The sequence below is a fragment of the Myotis nattereri genome (genome assembly GCF_964212035.1).
Source record: "Myotis nattereri genome assembly, chromosome: 3".
In the NCBI taxonomy this organism is placed as follows: domain Eukaryota; kingdom Metazoa; phylum Chordata; class Mammalia; order Chiroptera; family Vespertilionidae; genus Myotis; species Myotis nattereri.
The window spans coordinates 172904114-172925986 of record NC_138077.1 but is presented as its reverse complement, the minus strand read 5'-3'; the positions used below and the strand labels follow the sequence as shown (position 1 = coordinate 172925986).

The 21873-nt window shown below is 36.1% G+C and overlaps 1 protein-coding gene and 1 pseudogene across 2 annotated transcripts in view; one reads left to right on the top strand and one right to left on the bottom strand.

Moving 5' to 3' along the window:
• The first annotated feature begins 2033 nt into the window (after positions 1-2033).
• LOC308515537 (large ribosomal subunit protein uL22-like) lies at positions 2034-2667 on the top strand (annotated as a pseudogene). The gene has a single exon. The product of its transcript is annotated as a large ribosomal subunit protein uL22-like (transcript).
• A 2039-nt stretch (positions 2668-4706) lies between these two features.
• The window catches only part of TM2D1 (TM2 domain containing 1), a 29320-nt gene continuing 12153 nt past the window's right edge, over positions 4707-21873 (bottom strand). The window contains exons 5-8 of the mRNA XM_081088040.1: positions 18068-18141; positions 9974-10103; positions 6629-7439; positions 4707-4937 (exon numbers count right to left, since the gene is read on the bottom strand). Of these exons, the coding sequence (XP_080944166.1) occupies positions 9993-10103; positions 18068-18141 (185 nt within the window). The 3' untranslated portion in view covers positions 4707-4937; positions 6629-7439; positions 9974-9992. The remainder of the gene's footprint in view (positions 4938-6628; positions 7440-9973; positions 10104-18067; positions 18142-21873) is intronic.

Sequence of the window (21873 nt, the reverse complement as noted above, 5' to 3'; positions counted from 1 at the left end):
TGAAATAGAAAACTATAAACTCCTAAAAGATAACGTAGGAGAAAATCTAGATGACCTTGGATTTGGCAACGATTTGTTAGATACAACACCAAAAGCACAATCCATGAAATAAATAATTGATAAGCTGGACTTCATTAAAATTAAAAAATTCTGCTCTGTGAAAGACACTTTCAAGATGAGAAGATAAGCCACAGACTGGGAGAAAATGTTTGCATGAGGCACATTTGATAAAGGACCATTATCCAAAATACACAAAGCGCCCTTAAAACTCAACAAAAAGAAAATAACCCAATTTAAAAATGGGCCAAAGATCTTAGCAGACACCTCACCAAAGAAGATATACAGATGGCAAATAACCACATAAAAAGATGTCCTACATCATGTCATCAGGCTAATTCACATTCCTGTTAGCCCCTTCTATTGGGAATATCTTTAGAGCACTGTTATGTTTCAGGCACCGAAAGGATGGTGAGGGGTAATTCGGGGGTGGGCAAAAGTAGGTTTACAGTTGCATTGTGACATTCTTCTGAGTGAATAAAACTATACTAATAATCATAACCTGCATGTCTTTTTCCATATGACCAACTGTGAACCTACGTTTGTCCACCCCTGTATAAATTTAGCTCACGACTGAAAATTCCAAACACTGCACACTTTCTAAAGTGTTCTGGTAAAACAATGTTTTTCTTTGGCATAAGCAATCCAGATAGCTCTAACCCTAATCATTTTTCAAGTTTTAATCTCCACATGCTTGGCATATTCTGATAACACTGACAGGTTAAAAGCAACATTCTGTTGTGTGCACAGTGATTGCTGCAATTAGCCTTAATTTAGACTGAAAGTAGACTGATCAGCTGCCTCACAGCAACATTTCTAAATTTATTAGATGAATACCTCCAGAGAACTTATATTAAAAAGCAACAAAAATGCCTGGGGGTGGGGGTAGGTAGAGGGGGTCAATGAGGGGAAAAGTGGGGGTCATGTGTAATACTTTCAACAATAAATATACATTTAAAAATAAATAAAAAGCAACAAAAACAAAATCTGCAGCATAGCAGCCTCCCCTTACATTAGGAGACTCTGAAAGCAGTGAAGATGCTGGTAAGATTTCCTTCAGGAAAGAGACAATTTTGGCCTTTATTACACAGTAGCTACAGTTAACGAAAATGATACTGGAGATAAGAGAATGTGGGTGAACAATGTCCAGAGAATACATTTCCCCATCCCTCTGTAAAAGGACTTTTGAGTCTACTGGTATTTTACTCAAATTATAACCACACTATAACCCAAATTCCAGAAGCACTTCCCTAGTGCCTAATGCCATCATTCCATTCCTTTAAAATATGCCCAATAAATGGTGACAATTATGTATGTCATCTTAATTTTTCAATGTTGCCTGATTGATATTATCATCCCTATTTATATAAAGACAGAGTGGCTCAGAATGGTTATGTGCTCAGTCACAAGCCCAGCTGGCATTGCTCAGTGGTTGAGTGTCGACCTATGAACCAGGAGGTCATGGTTCAATTCCAGGTCAGGGAATTGAGCCCAGGTAACGGGCTCAATCCCCATTGTGGGATGTGCAGAAGGCAGCTGATCAATGATTCTCTCTCATCTTTGATGTTTCTATCTCTCTCCCTTGCTCTCTGAAATCAATTTAAAAAAATAAAAACAGGTAACAAAGTAAGATACAAACTCAGGCCTCATTCCACAGTCTATGCCTTTTCCATCGGAATGTGCTGCTTGATGTCAAAGCTTTGATATCCTGTGTTGGATCTGCTCTTTTCTTTTAAATGTCAGGATCAGATGAGAAATCAGAGTAAGTGTATCATGAGGAGGGAGTAGGGAAGAAGAGAACATGATCTCCTTGAGTTCTTTGTTCTAACTTACCCATACTATTATTTATTGTTTCAAATTCTTGCATGCAAATAATGTGTGTCTATTGTGGGGAAAATTACAAAATGCACATAAGCCAAAAGAAAAACTAACTGAATAAAAATCACTTGCACTCTTCTCATAAGCAGCCTGAGTGACCTCTGAAAACGGTTCGCTATTCACTTGACCCAGCAAACCCCACAAAATCATGCAGATCAAGAGGCTCAAATCTTTGTGTTCCCTTTAAGGACACTCGTAAAATGGCCCAGGCCTTCAAGGGTATGCATATCTGAAAAGCAACCAAGTATCTGAAGGGTATCTGTCATTTTACGGAAGCAATGGGTGCCATTCCAGCGTTCCAAGAGTGTGTTGGTAGGTGTGTCCAGGCCAAACAGTGGGCCAGGGACCGGAAAGAGTGCTAAATTTTTGCTGCACAGGATTAAAAATGGCGAGAATGCTGAATTTCAAGGTTTAGATGTAGATTATCTGGTCCTCGAGCACATCCAGGTGAACAAGGCTCCCAAGATGCAACACAGAACTTACAGAGCTCATGCGTGGGTTAACCCCTACATGCGATGGTCCTTACTGAGAAAGAGCAGATGGTTCCTAAACCAGAAGAGGAAGTTGCACAGAAGAAAAGGATATCCCAGAAGAAACAAGAACTTATGGCCTGGGAATAAATTCAACATAAAAAAAAAATGTTAATTAAAAAAAAAAATCACCCACAATCCCACCACCTGCAGGTGTCTCAAGCTTCATTTGACCTCAGCAAGCCTAAGCAGTGTGACAGCATGATGCAACCTAACATCTCTCCCGCTCTCACACGAACACAATCAGACTTTTGGTCCAGAAAGTGCTGCAAATGACAGATGAGATGGTGGCAGCAAAAAGATATTTGGGTTTTTGACAATAATCATGCTCTATCATAGTCTCATTTTAATATTCATAAAACATTTTAGCATTTGCATGATGTAAAATTAAATTTTAAAAAACGAATTTTTATTTTTTAACCACCAAACTACCTGTTAAGCAAAAAGACTCAGTATAGACAGATAATTCCATCTTTACTGAAAACACTAAACAACATATTAAGAAAAGTCTCTTATTATACAACCACTAGATGCCCGATGCACAAAATTCGTGCAAGAGTAGGCCTTTGTAGCCTCGGCAGCTGCCTGAATCCCTCCCTTGCAGCCACAGCGGCTGCAACCCTGGCTTCATCTAGAACAGTGGTTCTCAACCTGTGGGTTGTTTTGTGATTAATCACTATGCTTTGATTATGTTCAATTTGTAACAATGAAAATATATCCTGCATATCAGATATTTACATTATGATTCATAACAGTAGCAAAAATTACAGTTATGAAGTAGCAATGAAAATAATTTTATGGTTGGGGGTCACCACAACATGTATTAAAAGGTTGCGGCATTAGGAAGGTTGAGAACCACTGGGCTAGGACATCTGGTCTAATTAGCATATTATGCTTTTATTATTATAGAAGATTAGTAGTATATTGTGTAGAATTCAATGGTTGTAACCATCATATTGGAGGCAAAATAGCAGTTAGACCTGGGGTTAAATCCTAGCTTCACCACTTATTTCATGACCTTGGGTAAGTCATTCAATCATTATGGGACTAAATTTATTTACCTGTAAAGTGGGGATAATGATATGACTCTTCAGGGAGACTATAGAAATGTTGTGAGGATTAAATAATTTAAGAATATGAGTTTTGCTTGACCGGTTTGGCTCAGTGGATAGAGCATCGGCCTGCGGACTGAGGGGTCCTGGGTTTGATTCCAGTCAAGGGCATGTACCTTGGTTGCAGGCACATCCCCATTGGGGGGTGTTCAGGAGACAGCTGATCGATGTTTCTCTCTCATTGATGTTTCTCTCTATCCCTCTCCCTTCCTCTCTGTAAAAAATCAATAAAATATATTTTTTTTAAAATGAGTTTAGTGAAATACCTTGCACATGGGGGGCAATAAAAGAAATTCTTAATAAGCTAAAATCTTGAAGATTTAAAACTTCTCCTTAATATTTCTTACATATTTTCTTGAAAATATTTTCTAGGAAAGTAACATTCCTCCTCCTTCAGACAATGACTAGCTTTGAAGGCATTGATACCTTAAGAATTAAAATACTGGGCTCTAGTTAAGAAGATATAGGAATGAGTAACTCTTGCCACGCTGATTAACCCTAACACGTGCATTATTCTAGGACTCAATTGGGTACTCAATGCTGTTCAAAATTTTTATTCATTCATACTTAGCAACTTTTCTCATTTTCCAAATTGACCCAACTCCCTCGCCACAAGGAAGAAAAAAACCCATTATGTGATCTTCCTACTTACTCCTTAAAACTCTTCTCTCTTCTCTTAAAGCTTTCTGGAGGGCAATTAAGTGCTTTGGTCAGCTATTGTGCCAAAGGAACAGATTTCTTATCATTCCAATCCTCAGCACCAGCACCCTTTTGCCAAGTCTCCTTCTCTAGCTCCTGGGAGCAGCAGTCAGCAGGACAGAGCTGTGTCCTGACTGCAGAGCAAGAGGTAGTTGCAGGTCACTGAACAAGGTACTTGAGAGCTGACTGAGGTTTTGTTTGAACGTGGGTTTAGGCTACTTGATTTCATTCTTTCTCTGTTATCTTGGTTAACTGAGACTGTACGTATGTATCAAAACCTTTAATATGTGATCACTTTTGACTAAGAATGGACAATTCTAGAGAAAAAAATCAGATATGCATGTTATTTATTGGAATTACTTAAACAGCAATAAGGAATTACATAAATAAATTATAATACCGACATGGAATATTCTGCAGGCATTAAAAATGATTTTGTAAAAAATCTTTATTGAAATAGAAAAATCTTTACAATGTGAAGACACAGGCTATGAAACAGTATGTATAATGTGTAATTTCTGTGAAAAATGAACATACATGCATGAAAAAGGTACTAAGACACACATAAAAATATTAATGTTACCGTTGAGCTATGAAATGAGTTTTCTTTTCCTTTGTACATTTTGGTGTTTTCCCAAAACTTCTGCAGTAAGCTTGAATTCTGTACATAGAAAAAATGCAAAATGGATGCTGATTTAATGAAAGGAAGAGGGAAGGTGCCAGAACCCTGGGGAGTATCTACATTGAAGGTGTTTGAGGAAGAGAACATCTTAGACTTGTGCTTTTTAAGAACTAATTTTCCTTCTTACTAGTTTCTTGCTATTAGATCTACGTTAGCTTCCTAACTGCCTATCTGTCTTATAATACTTAGCCTTAAGCATCTAGGTTTAAATAAGAAAAAAAGACAGAATTTTTTTGTACAAAACAAAAGCATACCCCAAACAAACATTCTGTAAAGTCCCAGTGGCCCGAAGAACAAAAGCTGGCATGCACAGAGCAGACTCTGAAGTCTGAAAGTGGTCCTTCCGTTTAATACAGTGTAGTAGGAACTCTTCCTGGGTAAAGAGGGACTTCTGGAAATTGTATTAGCATTTATAAATGGGTCTATAGAAATACTGTTCCTATAGAATTGAAATAATCCATTCCATCCCACCCTAGAGGGTTTAGGAGTACAGACTGAGCTAATCCATCTCATATTTGGCCACTGTTTTAAAAGCAGGGTTATTACATAAAACATCTCATACAGAGGCCTTCACATATAATTTATACTCTCACACACTAATAGCCAAAAACAATAATGTTCCATGAAAGTAAAAACAAACAAACTGTATTCACATGCATTAAATTCATTCACATAAAAAAATTGAAAAGAAAAAAAAAAACATGTTAAAGAATTATATATAGCTCTAGCCAGTTTTCTCAATGGTTGGAGCGTCAGCCCGTGGATTGAAGGGTCCCGGGTTTGATTCTGGTCAAGGGCGTGTACCTTGGTTGCAGGCTGAAGTGCTCTTGTCATGTAAATTTAGGATATTACAGTGAAAATAAAGTTTAAACTTTTAAGAGTGTATTGTGAAAAAACTGTATTTCTAGATTGTATCAATGACCCAGAATACTACGGCTTACTTCACTAAATATTTTGAGAAACCTGCTTTAAAATGAGACTTCTCACCTGGCCACGTTAATAACTGTAACAATTATACAAGAATCGATATTACTTTTCAAGACTTGACTGCAAGTATTTCTTATATAATTGAACTTACATGGCTATGAAAACTTAATGGACTTTTCAAATCTGGGCTTAGGTGATCCTGAAGGAACTTCAAAGCACTGTTTGCAACCAAAAGAATCTAGGAAATACTAGCAAACAGGCTCTACCAGCTAGTTTAACTGTAGCCAAAATATGATCACTATGAAGAAGCGGATCCCAATGAAATATAAGCTCTTTAAGGGCAGAGATGCTTGTGTTTTGCTCCTTGCTGCATCGTAGCATCTAGGACAGTGCCTCCCAAATGGTAGACACCCAGTATTTTCATTAATTAATGAGTAAGAGACCATTCCTGATATATATTAGGAGTAACCCAAATTTGCTTTATGTATCAATACTGAATATCCTACCAATTGGAGAATCTGTTACTGAATGACTAACATGTTATGAAGCTAACTGGACTATACAATATACTTTTGAGTAAAAGGGGTGATAAAAAATGTTGGTTTCACTTTTGAGAAGTCCGGCTTCAATAATTCTGAAATTGCTCTGCCTGTTTCTAAAGAAAGCACGTAACAGGATTATGGGGACATAACATTTCATGTATTTCCAGCTTCTTAAACACAGTAAGAAAAACCAGTGCTAACATGCAGGTGCTGCTTCCTTCAGTCGCTGTGCATCACTTCAGGCGCCTGTCCAGCAGCTGCCTGGCAGTGCTAACAGATGGGAAACATTAATCTTCTGTTCAGTGTTCCCACCTTGTCCATCCAACTTCAAATGTAACTGCACTGAGCTAGATGAGTCAGCATCTGGTCTTTCAAAAGCTAGTGCAGCACTCCCACAAGCAAAAAGGAGAAAGTTCACACTTCAGAGGCCTGAACCAATGCCAGAAGTTCCCATGTTGCCTCAAGGTTTCAGACTCCCTGATGATCTTCAGCTCCTTGGATACCAAGGCAAAGACAGATCTGAAAAGCTACAGAAAACCAGGCGGGTTGTCATACACTAGACTGCACCCCAGGCAATATAAATGGTATTTGTTCACACCACGGATTAACTACTTTGAAGGATCAAAATGCAGAAGACAGCTACTTTCAACATTTAAGGTTTCTTAATAAAGCACTAAAAAATGTGAGTAAGTCATACTTTTATTTTTCAGAAGCAAAAATGACAAGTGGCAACTTGTCTTTGGAAAAGACATTACAGGATATCGGGTAATAAGCTATCTATCTCATAGAGACAGTAGCCTAGGAAAGACTATTATTATACATACAGCTCTCAAAGAAAGTCCTATTAAATAAATCTCAGGATAAAATGCTTTCAACTAAAACAACAAAACAAAAGCATCATCAACAACAAAAAGTTACAAAGAATCTGTAAAGTGTTATGTGAAGAAGGAAAAAGAAAATCTGGAAATCCACATACTGGAAGTTCACTATTAAAATTAATCAGGCACGAAACCTAAAACAGAAAAAATAAATACATTAAAGCACACCATTTTTTAAGAATCCAATGAGGTTACTGTAGATGCACATTACAATGCTTCATTTACCTAAGACATTTTTTCTTACTTTTGGAGCCCTTTTGTATACATTATAGAGAGATTATATGAATGACAATGCAGAGATCTGCCTTCTCAACAGGCCTTTAGACTTTTAAATTTTAAATCTGAGTCTGGAATTTCAATTAAATGTCTCTATAATAGGCTACAGAGAATGGAATTGCTTTTTAAAATTACATTTGCTTAGGCCCTGGCCCTGTAGCTCAGTTGGTATATAGGTCCCAATATACCAAGGTTGCAGGTTCAATTCCTGGTCAGAGCACATGCAAGAATCAACCAATGAATGCATAAAAAAGTGGAACAGCAAATCCATCTCCACCTCTCTCTCTTTCTAAAAATCAATTAAGAAATTTAAATTACATTTACTTAATTTTTACACATTATGGTTTAAGAACAATCTACATACTTTTATTTTTCTAATATATTTTTATTGATTTCAGAGAGGAAGAGAGAGGGAGAGATAGAAACATCAATGATGACAAAAAAAATCACTGATTGGCTGCTTCCTGCATGCCCACTACTGGGGATTGAGCCAGCAACCTGTGCATGTGCCCTGCTTTGGAATTGAATCGTGACCTCCTGGTTCATAGGTCGACACTCAACCACTGAGCCACATTGGCGGGGCCAATCTCATACTTTTAAATGGGATACAATTTACAGTATGAAAATGGGTTATGTGAAACTATTCAAACCCTTCTCATAAAGAATAATAATTTGCAAAATGAATAAGCTTAATACAAAATTATATAGTTGTTGGGGTTGGGTTGGAGTGGGAAGGGACATGGAGAACAACCAGTGGAACTCACAGAGTTCTAGATGTGAGATTCAGTTTCACACCGACTACACTGACTGTCTTAGTCTCAATTTGTTCCCTGGTCAGAAGAGGCAGATGGATCTCTAAGCTTCATTTCAATTATTTATTTTATTTCAATTTTTTCATCTCAATTTTAAACCAAAAAATTTTTAGTTTATTTTAAAAAAAGATTTCAAAACTTTTTTGACAATCAGTTGAATAAATTCCTCAGATCTAAACGGGGTCAATCACTGTTCAAACTTATGACAATATCTATAAAGCATATTCCATAAATTTACTGAGAGAAAAAAACCTACCTTAAAGGCAAAATTATACTTCATATCCTATTTATATACTACAACATAGAAAATCAGTGCAGATTCCCTTCCTGGCTTATAGAAGCACTCTGTGAGATAGAGTCAACTGAAAACCTTAGGACTATGACCGTGGCCAAAACATCTAGCCTGTCTCTCTCTGCCCTGTCTCTGAAAGCTGCAGACAGTTCCAAATGAACAGTCACCTACGACGTATCCACACTCCCCACGCTGCATAGGACTTCTCCATTACAGAGAATGATTATACCAGGAAACTGTTTTCCTGAGAAAAATCTAGCATTACTGGAAGATTACTTATTAGACTAGACTAATGTACAGTCACGGAAATAAAAACCTTATAGTAGCCGAGAGAACCAGTGTTAAATCAGGAAAACTAATGGTACCTCTGACTTCTCTAAGTGTATTACCTATTTAAAGCTGATAGCAATTAACAATCTTCATGGGCAGAGCTAAACTTTAGGTTAAAGTAAATACTTATAGTAGTTCAGGGTTGAGGTCTATCAACTTTTCAGGTTTAGGGAAGAAGAAAAGAAAAAGGTTTAAAGATCATATGGGCCCTGGCCAGGTAGCTCAGCGGATTATAACATCGTCCTGATATGCCAATGTTGCATGCAGGTCAATCCCCAGTCAGGTCACATAAAAGAAGCAACCAACCACCAGTGTGGCTCAGTGGTTGCATGTCAACCTATGAACCAGGAAGTCGTGGCTCAATCCCCAGTGGGGGGCATGCAGGAGGCAGTGATGGATGATTCTTTCTCATCATTGATGTTTCTATCTCTCCCTCTCCCTTACTCTCTGAAATTAATTTTTTAAAAATGTGTATTTTTTTAAAGAAGCAATCAATAAATGTATAAATAGGTGGAACAAATAGATGTTTCTCTCTCAAATCAATCAACCAGTCAATCAATTGATTTTTTAAAAGATCATATTGAGCCTAGGAGAGAAAGACAGCAGAAAAAATAATCTTCATTGAACTATCTACAACACATTCTTTCATCGTAACCATATAATACTATGGAATATCTTTTTGTTTTGATGATATTCTTTTTCTTGTGAACTTTGTCCTTTAACCATATTCATTGTAAAGAATGAGAGTCTGAATTGAGAACTGCAAGAGCAGTGAGTATACATGAAAATGCTTTACAAAGGATTAGAGATTTCAGGTACAAGCAGACCTGTGTTTCCTGAGAAGCAAAAGGAGAGATTTGAACACTAAATGGTCTCTTCAATTTCCTCTGGCTCTCAAATTCTCATAATTCATACAGATAATATACTATAATGAAGATTACATATATATATCACTTACTGTTTCTTTTTAAAAACATTTATGGATACAGCTGTGTTTTTCTAAATGTCTCATTAGTAATACTCAGTCTTGTAAGTCTGGTTCCATAATAATCTATAATGTAACTGCTTCCATCCGAAGGTCCAACAATCTAGAAAAAATATTTCAAAATTAATCATTTTACCAAAGATATTTTCACAACACTTTGAGTTTATTTTTATAGTTGCTAATGAAATTATTTCAGTAGTACCAATAATGTAACTCAAACTAACTCAAGCAAAAATAAGTAATTTAGTGTCTCATAGCTAAAGAAGATACGAGGGAAGTTCACAGGGTCAAATGAGCTGCAGGAACCAAGGCCTTGAGGACTGAAATTCCATGCCCATGAGGACTCTGGTTTGGCCTCCCTGCCTCTTTGCGTAGCTCTGCTTGCCTTCATTCTCCCAACAGCTCCAGATTCCCTTTTTCACAGCTCAGCAGATCCCAACAGAAAGTAAGATCTTCCTCCTCGGTGTTTATATACCAATTCCAGGGAAGAACTGTGACCTGCTTGGTATTTATGCCTATTGCTGGACAAATTACTGTACCCAAGAGAATAAGATTAATACGATTGGCCAGGCCAGACTTCCTGTGGGAGAAAAGGCAGTGTGACAGTCCTACCAGAACCACATGGAATGGAAAAGGAAGAGGATAGAAAGAAAAAAGAAAAATCCACATGCTCATTACAATCACCTTGTTCTCTTAATCACATTTTTGGGAATACAATTAACATGATCTCTACAAATGATCCTTCAAAGCAGCAATCTTCAAAATGTAGCTTTAGGGACCGAGCCAGTTTGGCTCAGTGGACAGAGCATTGGCCCTCGGACTGAAGGGTCCCAGCTTCGATTCCGGTCAAGAGCATGTACCTCAGTTGCAGGCTGGATTCTCAGCCCTGGTAGGGGCACATGTGGGAGGCAACCAATGGATGTGTCTCTCTCACATTTTTGTTTCTCTCTCTCTCTCTCTCTCTCTCTCTCTCTCTCTCTCTCTCTCTCTCTCCCCTCCCTTCCACTCTCTCTAAAAGTCAATGGAAAAATATCCTTAGTGAGGATTAACAACAACAAAAATGTAGCCTTAGGGATTACAAAGATTAACCAAGGTGTATGTGAGCCCAGATAGTTCTAAGGCAATCAGTTTTAAGATTCTTAATTCGATTATGTACTCTTGGTAAAAATGATATCCCTGATGCTATGGTGGAGGCATCAGGCTAGTACCCTTCCCCACTTCCTTTTCACTGTGGCTCTTTCTCCAACTTGACAACAGTAAAGACACCTCCCATCAAAGCATATCCAGAGTCTTATGATGACACATTGCCTTGAGGTATAAAGACCTCTGATGTGCCTAACAAAGAGATAATTCAAAATACTGAACTTGGGGAAATCTCTGTTAATTAAGAGACTAAAAATATGCTCTTCCATTTCTTGTTCAAAGGGATGCATTCCTAATATCACTTTACCTTTTTTTTGCTTAAAATTATTTGCTAAAATTTGTAACCTTTATGCTGTTTTGATCAATTGTATATCATTAGTAATCACAATGCAACTCAATCCAGAAATCACAGAAAATTTAAAATCTTTTCATTTTAATGAGTAAGATGCTTTCCCTGTCCTGATATTTTAAATTCTGTGGTATTTATATTCTGTTAGGTAAATTTTTTAGTTAATGTAAGTTTTATTTAAATATATCAATATTTATAAACCAGAAATTACACCCTTTGCAACTATTTAAATTTATGATGAAAAACTTAAATGTCCACTTAAAAACGTACAAAGGGTAGGAATTTTTAAAGAATTCTTTTAGGGATTAAACAACTGGAGTTTAATTAACACTGCTGTAGAAAATTCTTTGTTTTTAAAATGAATTTGGTTCTAAAAACTATTCAACAAACACTTAATTCCTATAATATTACAGATACTGTGCTAGGTGTTATACACATAACAGCAGAGGATACAATCTCCGCCAACAGTGAAAGATGAATGTCAATATTCAAAGAACACAAGCACTTATGTGCTACATACCAGGCTGGGTACTGTAATGCACTTTGACTTACTTTGTAAAGTTTAAATTGATTTGGCTTCCCATTTATGAATGTTACTAATGAATTTAAGTAAAACTTAAAACTTTTTTAGTGGCCAAACTCACAGAGAAAACCACTCTAAGAATTAACACAAGAAAGAGAAAAACGGGTGACTAGAAGTAACAACATGTTTTGAGACTGTATAAGGGAAACAAAAAAGGCAGTAGATATATTTTACCAAATCAAATGGTAAAACATTGTCTAATTTGGAATATGTGCATAGATTAGAACTGGGCCTACTGTCCTATTGTCATTTTCTTCCTATGCCATCTTCTTTGACAATCTCACTTCTGTTGAAAAAGAAAGTATTCAGAAGTTGGAAATAAGGACAATATATGACAGGGTGACCCTTTAGTAGCATGCATTTCTTATAAGCTCATCTGAGGCTCACGTGGCTCTCTCAGGAAATAAAACTATTTACCTGAAAACCCATTAGGGCCCAGATGCTTTATAATCTTGTCAAGTTAGCAGTTAACATGTAGAAAAATGATAGGGTCGTTTTTGTTTTGTTTCCCCCGTCCTGTAGAAAAGATACCCTCAGAGTTTAGTTTTATTATCTGCAAATGCATGACCCAATTTTGTCTCTAGTTTAGCAAACTATTACAGATTTCTTTCCCTCAAACTCCAAGACTCTAGTTCCTCAGCACCTAGTTCTATCATGGTAATTCCAATCCTCCCTCCAGAGACTGGTTCAGCCTGGGCCTATAATGGAATCGCCTGTGAGATGAGTTCTGTGGGGGCTTATTTGCGCTTAAGAAGACATGTGTGAGAGGAAGGTAACTATGTAAAAAAGTGATGCCTCTGACGATAACTATGTAAGAAAGTGATAACCAAAAGACCTGAAGATGGCAAAGAGAAAGAGGAAGGAAAGAGAAGAGGGAATGAATGGAAGGAGGAAGAGAGGAAGAGGAATAAGGAAGGAAAGATCTGGGTCCTTTATTATGTCCTTCATAATAAATTTAGTCCTTCAGGTCTAAATTAGCAAATCTTAGAACTACCTTTATCTCCAGATTCTTGGTATCCTATATAATAGAAGCCTAATATGCTAAGTGTCCAACTGTTTCATTCAGCCATTTGACCAGTTGCTATGACAAGCACTGACCACCAGGGGGCAGACGCTCCCTATGGTAGGTTAGCTTGCTGCTGGGGTTCGGCCGATGGGAAATTAGTTTGTACAATGGATGTTAATGTCCCTGGTATGAGAAGCCATAAAACCAAAAGAAAGCAACTTCTTTCCCTCTCTGTATTAGTTTACTGCAGCTACTATAACAAATTATCACAAACTTAGTGGATTAAAACAATATAAATTTACTCTCTCACAGTTCTGGAGGCCATAAGTCTAAAATTAAGGTATCGGCACAACCGTGTGTCCTAGACACTGTAGGGGAGAATCCATGGTAAGCTTCTTCTAGCTTCTGGTAGCAATCAGCACTCCTTGGCATTCTGTGGTTTGTGGCCACATCACTCCAATTTCTGCCTCTGTCTTCACACTACCTTCTTTTCTGTGTCTGTGTCTTTTCCTCCTCTACTTCCTTTAAAGACACTTGAATTGAATTTAGGGCCCACCCAGATAATCATTTGATTTAAAGACTGGTTAGCATTAATCCTTAATGACCAACACAAACATCACTTCTCAAGAAATGAATAATATTTCCCATTATATCTCCTGAGGAAAACAGAGCATTGGGATTAGTCTCAGAACAAGTTTAAGATATTCTTTGTTTTATGAACATTCCTTTCACTGACAAAGTAAAAATCTGCCCATAGCATAAGTGAACTGAGAGCTACCTAATTAAGGTCACATGACACAAATGATCAGTCTCCTCAGTTTTCCAGTTTATTTCCCCAATTAATCACACCAGGGTTAAATAAACAATACACTGAGCTATTTGGAAGACTTGCTATCTACAAAATGTCCACTGGTTTTTATATATTGCTGTCCTACATCTAGTGAACTATCAAGGGCTTTGACCAACTTTTCCCATGCTGGTAATAGATTTAGGGTGATTACATGTTTAGTCATTCTTTTGATCAATAGCATGTTATTTCACAGGACAAAATTGGCTTACACAGAAGTGAACTCTAACCCTAACTTTATTTATGCTCTGAACTGAAAAGTCTTTTAAAATTTTTAGTAAAATTCAAAGTACTTAAGATAGTCGGGTTAACTTTTTTATTTTAAACCTGCAGTTGTCAAGGAAATATTTTATGTCAAATAATAAGTGAAATCTTATCATCAGACCACACTCTTGGGATGGTAGATCATAAGTTCCTTTAGGGCAAGGATCGCAATTTATTATAGCTAATTGTGCTCATTAAACTCATTTTCACTGATGGCATAAAACCTAATATTTACAATTTATCATGCCAACTTTTATTTGCATTCATTACCTCTCAAGTGACCGTATAAAACTTAGAACTTTAAGGCCCTAAAAAAAAAAAAAAAGCAATCACTTTTTTAAAACTACCATTTTTAGCTTCTCATCTTCTCTGTAACTGGAACAAAGCCACACTTTCACAAGATAATGCATACAGTTCAAATCAGCAAAAGTTTTTGAGGGCATACTCTATATTTAGCATACTACTAGTGCTATACAGGATTAATAAGTCTTTTTTTTTTTCTTCAAGAAGTTTATGTGTGAAAATTCAGATCTGGTGTAAAAGTTAAGAAATAATATAAAAGCAATATATAATCCAATGCTAAAATGAGTTACATATATTAAATGCCACACTAATGAGATACTTTATAAATTTACTTGTAAAATTCATAAATATCTTGGAGATTATGCAGCTTTTCTGAATTTCTGCTTATGTAGTTATTAGCCCTTTAAGGAAATCTACTCTGTAATGTCAATAGGAATGAAAATGAAAGTGATTTCTTCCATAATATATAGAAGTTTTTAAAAATTGTCACAAAGAACCCAACATACTTCCTTCTAACAACTTTCTATATTAAAACTACCCTTCTTCATCTTTCTGATTTGTGGCTGTCTTATCTCCACTTAACAGAAGAAACGTTCTTTTCTTTTTGTTTGACAGAGTACATATCATAGGTTTGGGTGTAATTTAAAATGTCCAGATTGTGTGAAAAAAGAGGTTTAAATGGAATCCAAATATGCTATTTTTTCTGATTAAAAAACCTTAAATTGTCTAATCCTTCATGATTACACAAACATATACAAACACAAAAGAATAAGTGTTTTAAAATCTTTGGAAATGCCTTATGAATAATTATATAGTAGTTATACACAATAGTTACCTATAACTGAAAGACAGTAGTCTACACATGTATCACTGATTTAGTTTTTTGGTTGAATGCACAAAATAACTGAATTAATTCTATGTATTGTTTCATGCCATTCATTCACATAGGGCCACTTGCATATTTTTAAGAATAACAACAACAACAAAAAGAAAGAAACTTTCAAGTTTATTAACAAGTAGATAAACTCATGGAAATATTTTCAGTATATATAGCAATATGTAAAGCTTACTTTAGTAATGTGTGATTGTACTCTTTGGTTCAAAGATGAAATAACTAGAGCTATTTTTTTAAGAGGATTTTTCTGGATTTGTGTTATAGACACTGTGAAGCAAAGTATGTTTTTATAGGTCTTGAATTCATGCACAATATGTTTCTGGGATCACAGCCCAATAGAAAAACACTGCAATTCACTAGGGAATAATATTTAATGGAAAAAAATCAGGGATAGAGAAAAAAAAGAAGAAAAGAAGAGTAAACAAAAAGATCATGAGAAGTTAGAAAAAAATATATTTGAAACAGTTTCTGATTTTTATAGTAAAATCTTATTTGATTTGCTGAAAAAAAAATTTTTTAATATAGTCAACATCACATGTTAAGTATATCAAATGACATTTAAAATAAGGCTACAGGTCTTATTTGGCTGCATTTGAAAACTGATTTATTTTTCCTCCAATCTCAAAGCAATCTAACATGGCTGTACCTATTGAAATGTCTTATTTAGGGATATTTATTGCAGAATTTCAAACATTCTAAATCTACCTCAGTAATTTTTTAATGTAATAGTGTCAATGCCAGATCTTCAAGAAAATATTTGTTCTGAAAAGTTTAGGCATACATGTACCAGAAAGCAGTAGCTAAATCAAGTAAGCTCTCTAATTTGATATCCTATATAATAAAAGGGTAATATGCAAATTGCCCCCTCAACTGGGAATTAACCAGAGTTTGACTAGGGGGCAGGGTTGACCACCCCAGGGCCCCTCCTCCCAGCTGGCCCCGTCCCCGATTGCCCCCACCCCAATTGGGGGCAGGGTGGCTGGCCAATCTCCCAGGTCCCCGCCCCACAACTGGCTTGATTGGCCCGATCGCGGGCCAGCTAGACTCCATCCGTGCAAGAAAGCTATAATGTAATGATATCACCAAAGAAAGAACCCAGTGTGAAAATATTAACTAAATGGTTGACACTGAATTCTGTATATCTGAAAGAATTCCAATAATACATTAAGTTCCTTGGATCCTCAATTAAAGTGAGAAACCATCTCAAAGCATATGTGCCAAGTACCTTAGCCTCTTCATGTCTGCTTGCCTGTCCCACAATCAGAGAAGGCAGGATATTTGGTTAAGCATGTTTATGAATAAAGACAGGAAAATTCCAACTTTAAAACCAAATATTTTCCTTATTTAAATTCTGGTACCTTATTGGTCCATATGTTGCCTCCTCCTCACAGTATGGTACCCTCCTCACAGTATGCTACCAAAACCTCCTAGACTTTGACTTTCTTTTAAAGCATAAGGATAGCATCAAGCAGACTGAACTGAGGAGTGGAAACACTGTATGAGAAAGAATACAAAACTGATGATGATCAAAATACATACTGACACACTTGTTGAAGAAATTAGGTGCTCCATAAATGCTTACTGAAATGCTGTTTTGTGACATTTGTTATGATAAATTCATCTTTCTCTAATTTAAGAATCCTCATGAGTTAACCACAACCAGTTCAGTATAATTTAATAGAAAACATCTGGTGGCACTTTTAAATGCCTAGGGATAGCATTTCACAAATTATGCCTGTCTCCATAGCACTGTAGTAGCAAAAAATGAGGCAGACACAGAAACAGAGATGAATATCAGGAGAGTCCTGATACATCATTTTATTATATTGACTTGATCTTACCGGAGACCAGCCCCACTCTTCAATTATCTACAGAGAACCCAAACATTCCTTTTCTCTTTTTGTCTTAAGATAGATAGATTTCGGTTTCTATAATTTCAACTAAAAAAATACTGAGTGCTTGTCCAATGCAAAAGAAAATCTTGTTTCTGCCTCCAGGTGTCCATATGTAAATATCAAATCCCATCAGTATCCTAGTATATAAATTGATCATGTGTCTGTGACTATCAGAAAAAGAAACAATAAGTTTGAGAAATAAGCCCAATCCTTCTTAGAGATTCATAATACACACTATAAAAGATTCTGAGAAGTTATCCAGTAAAAAAAATTCTCTTTAAATCATTTTAACTCACATTTACAAATCATATTTGATCATAGAATCCTTTTTTTATGAAGTTATATCTTTTAGAACTACTAATTGGAAGAGCACAAATTGGAAAATGCTACTTGGAAACATGGCCATGATCCCTTGGATATAGCATCTGAAGAAAAAATGAAAAAGCATTCTTAACCGCTACCTAGTATATTTAAAATACATCAGAAGATCACAGACATCAAATTTGAATGTAAAAATAGTTCATCTCCTAGATAAAAACTAACTTATGACTTGGCTGATGAGGCTCAGTGGTTGAGTGACAACCTATGAACCAGGTCACTGTTTGATTCCCAGTCAGGGCACATGCTGGGTTGGGGGCTTGATCCCCAGTAGGGGGCGTGCAGAAGGAAGCCTATCAATGATTCTCTCTCATCATTGATGTTTCTCTCTCGCTCCCTTTCCCTTCCTCTCTCTGAAGTCAATAAAAATGTATTTAAAAATAAAAACAAAAAAAATAACTTACCTGCATTGAAATAAGAATGAAGTCAATTAGGCTCCCAATTCCACAAAATCCTACAGTGCAAAACTTTAACAAACCTAGAAAAGAAGGTAAGATCATTTATACCTGGGAAGTCTTATAATTATTAACAAACTTTTCCATTTCCCAATAAATCATTACATATAATACAAACTCTTTATATCAAGAATATAAAATTAACACTTAAAAAAATCAAATCTTCACCTGAAAATATGAGAAAAGTTTAAAGGTTCCTCTATATAGAAAAACCACAACAAAAATAAATATTAGGAACTGAAAGAAAAACTCAAGAGAAGCTCTCCCACTGCAGACACAGCTGACTCTCATAGCCAGTTAGCCTGGAGGTCAAATCACCGCTGGTATTGCCGACAACAATCAAGGCTTAATTACAACAATACTGCGCACAAAGACCACTAGGGGGTGCACCAAGAAAGCATAAAAAATGCGGAGACAAAGAAACAGGATGCAAATGTCAGAAATGGAAGATATAGAGCTCAAAACCACACTTTTAAGGTCTCTCAAGAACTGTCTAGAAGCTGCCGATAAACTTAGTAAGGCCCTCGAAAAGACTGGTGAGACCGCCGAAAAATGTAGTGAGATCCTCAAGAAATCTAATGAGACCCTCGATGTTGTGATAAAGAACCAACTAGAAATTAAGCATACACTGACTGAAATAAAGAATATTATACAGACACCCAACAGCAGACCAGAGGAGCGCAAGAATCAAGTCAAAGATTTGAAATATGAAGAAGCAAAAAACACCCAACTGGAAAAGCAAAATGAGAAAAGAATCCAAAAATACGAAGATAGTGTAAGGAGCCTCTGGGACAGCTTCAAGCGTACCAACATCAGAATTATAGGGGTGCCAGAAGATGAGAGAGAGCAAGATATTGAAAACCTATTTGAAGAAATAATGACAGAAAACTTCCCCCACCTGGTGAAAGAAATGGACTTACACGTCCAGGAAGTGCAGAGAACCCCAAACAAAAGGAATCCAAAGAGGACCACACCAAGACACATCATAATTAAAATGCCAAGAGCAAAAGACAAAGAGAGAATCTTAAAAGCAGCAAGAAAAGAAACCCAGTTACCTACAAGGGAATACCCATATGACTGTCAGCTGATTTCTCAACAGAAACTTTGCAGGCCAGGAGGGAGTGGCAAGAAATATTCAAAATGATGAATACCAAGAACCTACAACCAAGATTACTTTATCCAGCAAAGCTATCATTCAGAATTGAAGGTCAGATAAAGAGCTTCACAGATAAGGAAAAGCTAAAGGAGTTCATCACCACCAAACCAGTATTATATGAAATGCTGAAAGGTATCCTTTAAGAAGAGGAAGAAGAAGAAAAAGGTAAAGATACAAATTATGAACAACAAATATGCATCTACCAACAAGTGAATCTAAGAATCAAGTGAATAAATAATCTGGTGATCATAATAGAATCAGGGACATAGAAAGGGAATGGACTGACTATTCTTGGGGGGGAAAGAGGCGTGGGAGATGCGGGAAGAGACTGGACAAAAATCGTGCACCTATGGATGAGGACAGTGGGTGGGGAGTGAGGGCGGAGGGTGGGGCGGGAATGGGGAGGAGGGGAGTTATGGGGGGAAAAAAGAGGAACAAATGTAATAATCTGAACAATAAAGATTTAATTTAAAAAAAAGAAAGAAAGAAAAACTCAATGTAATCTTACAAAATTTCTTAAGAGAAAAGGCATGAGGAAATAAATCTTTAAATCTCAGTAAATAAAAGGTAAAGAACAACTTTTAGTCCTAAAATCTTTATTTATTCATTTAGACTTAATATATTATGTCTAAATTGTAATATACATTTAGTATAATGTCCAAATAAAGACTGACAAGGCATAGGAAAAATAATCAGGAAAAAATACTGATATTATAGTTAAATTTTAAAAATGTATTAGTAATCTAATTATCTTGAATTTATCCTATACTTTTTTCTAGCATCTCATGTTTATTAGTTCTACAACAATTCTGTGCACTATAGATACACCTCTGTTCTTGGTCCCAACCTTAGAGGTAAGGTACTAAATAGATGGCAATAGAGCATATACAAGATATAACACAAAATCTTGATGATGAAATCAGAAGAGGCGGATTAGGGGTGAGGGTGGAATGAGTAATCTCTCTTCTATATTTAAACTTGAGTTGCTTTCCAGACATCCCATTTGAGACATAAAAAATGGTATGAAGCACGACTCTACATGAAGGGGCAGTTCTAAGTTCCAACTACATACAGATGCTGGCTAAAATCAGAGTGGATGAGATCACCTCTTGCACACAATTTTGAAATACACAAAGAAGACTGAAATATGTAGGTACATTAGATTACTTTGCCCCTTCCTAGTATTACACAAACAGCAGAATAATGTTGTAAGTACTAGATTAATACATGTTGGAAATAATTTAAAACTATTAAAATATAAAAATTATATGAAATTATTCTTTTAGTTTTCTTCAAAACACTTATTATCTACTTAATATTTTATATTTGATTACTGTCTCACAGAAGCCCCATTAGGGAAGCGTCTTTTTTCTTTTTATTGATTTTAGAGAGAGGGGAAAGGAGAAAGCAAAAGAGAGATACATCAATTTGTCGTTCCACTTATTTATTCATTTATTGATTGATTCTTGTATGTGCCCTGACCAGAGATCAAACCTGCAACCTTGGTGTATGGAGAAGCCATTCTAATGATCTGAGGTATGCAGCCAGGGCTGGGAAGCATCTGTTATCTGTTTAATTTACTCCTGTGTCTAGTACCTATGACACTGTCTGGCACATGATAGATGATCAATATTTGTTGAATGAACGAATAAATTTTTTCAGCCTTTCTGTTTCCTAAAGATCCCTAACTTTTTATCCATCACCTACATAACAACTCCTTTAATTACTTTTTCATTAGTTGCATTTTATTGTGCCCAAGGAACAATCAGTCAGTATACTCACTCACTGTATTTCTGAAATGTATCCCTCTCCACCTAGCATTTATAAATTCGGAAACATTTCCCTTCCTTCAATTTATTAAAAAATATTAAGAATGGTCCAAAATAAGTTTGTCTTTAATTATCTGCTACTCTATGAAGACAATATAACCATGTCAGTCAGAGCCTTTGCCCTTATCATGCCCTCTTCCAATGATGTCTTCCTGTAGCTCTTCTCATTTCTCAAGCTGCTTCTTTAGAGAAGTCTTTCTAATCTGCCCATCTAAAAAAGCATCCATCCGCAACCCCTCCCCCACCCAAAACACTCTATCACATCTCCCCTATTTCCCTCATGGTGCTGATTAGATAAGTAACAGCCTCATTCACTGGTTTGCTCATTTCATTCTGTCTTCCATTGCCAGGTAAATTCCTAAAGGCAGGATCCTATCTGTCTGTCTTATTCAAGTTAATTCCTTGAACAGTAGTACAACAGACAGCAAGAGTTTGATAAATACCTGTTGTATGACTATCAAAATACCAGATACGATCTAAATGTCAAACAGGGAGGAATTGTCTCAAAATATTCAGGTACATCTAACAACAGGAAAAAATACTACACAACTGTTTAAAACAATGATATGAAATGGTATTTGTTGCTAAGTATCCTTCGATACACAGAAAAAGATAATGAGATCATTAAAATCTAGATTTCTGCTGCTGAACCCCTTTTTAAGAGTGCTTCAAAATGAACAGAAGTTCCTGTTCAGACAAAATATTAGATAAGAAAATGTGTTAGGAACTTTGGTAACACATTTAAAGAAACTAAGAACAGATTCAGATGA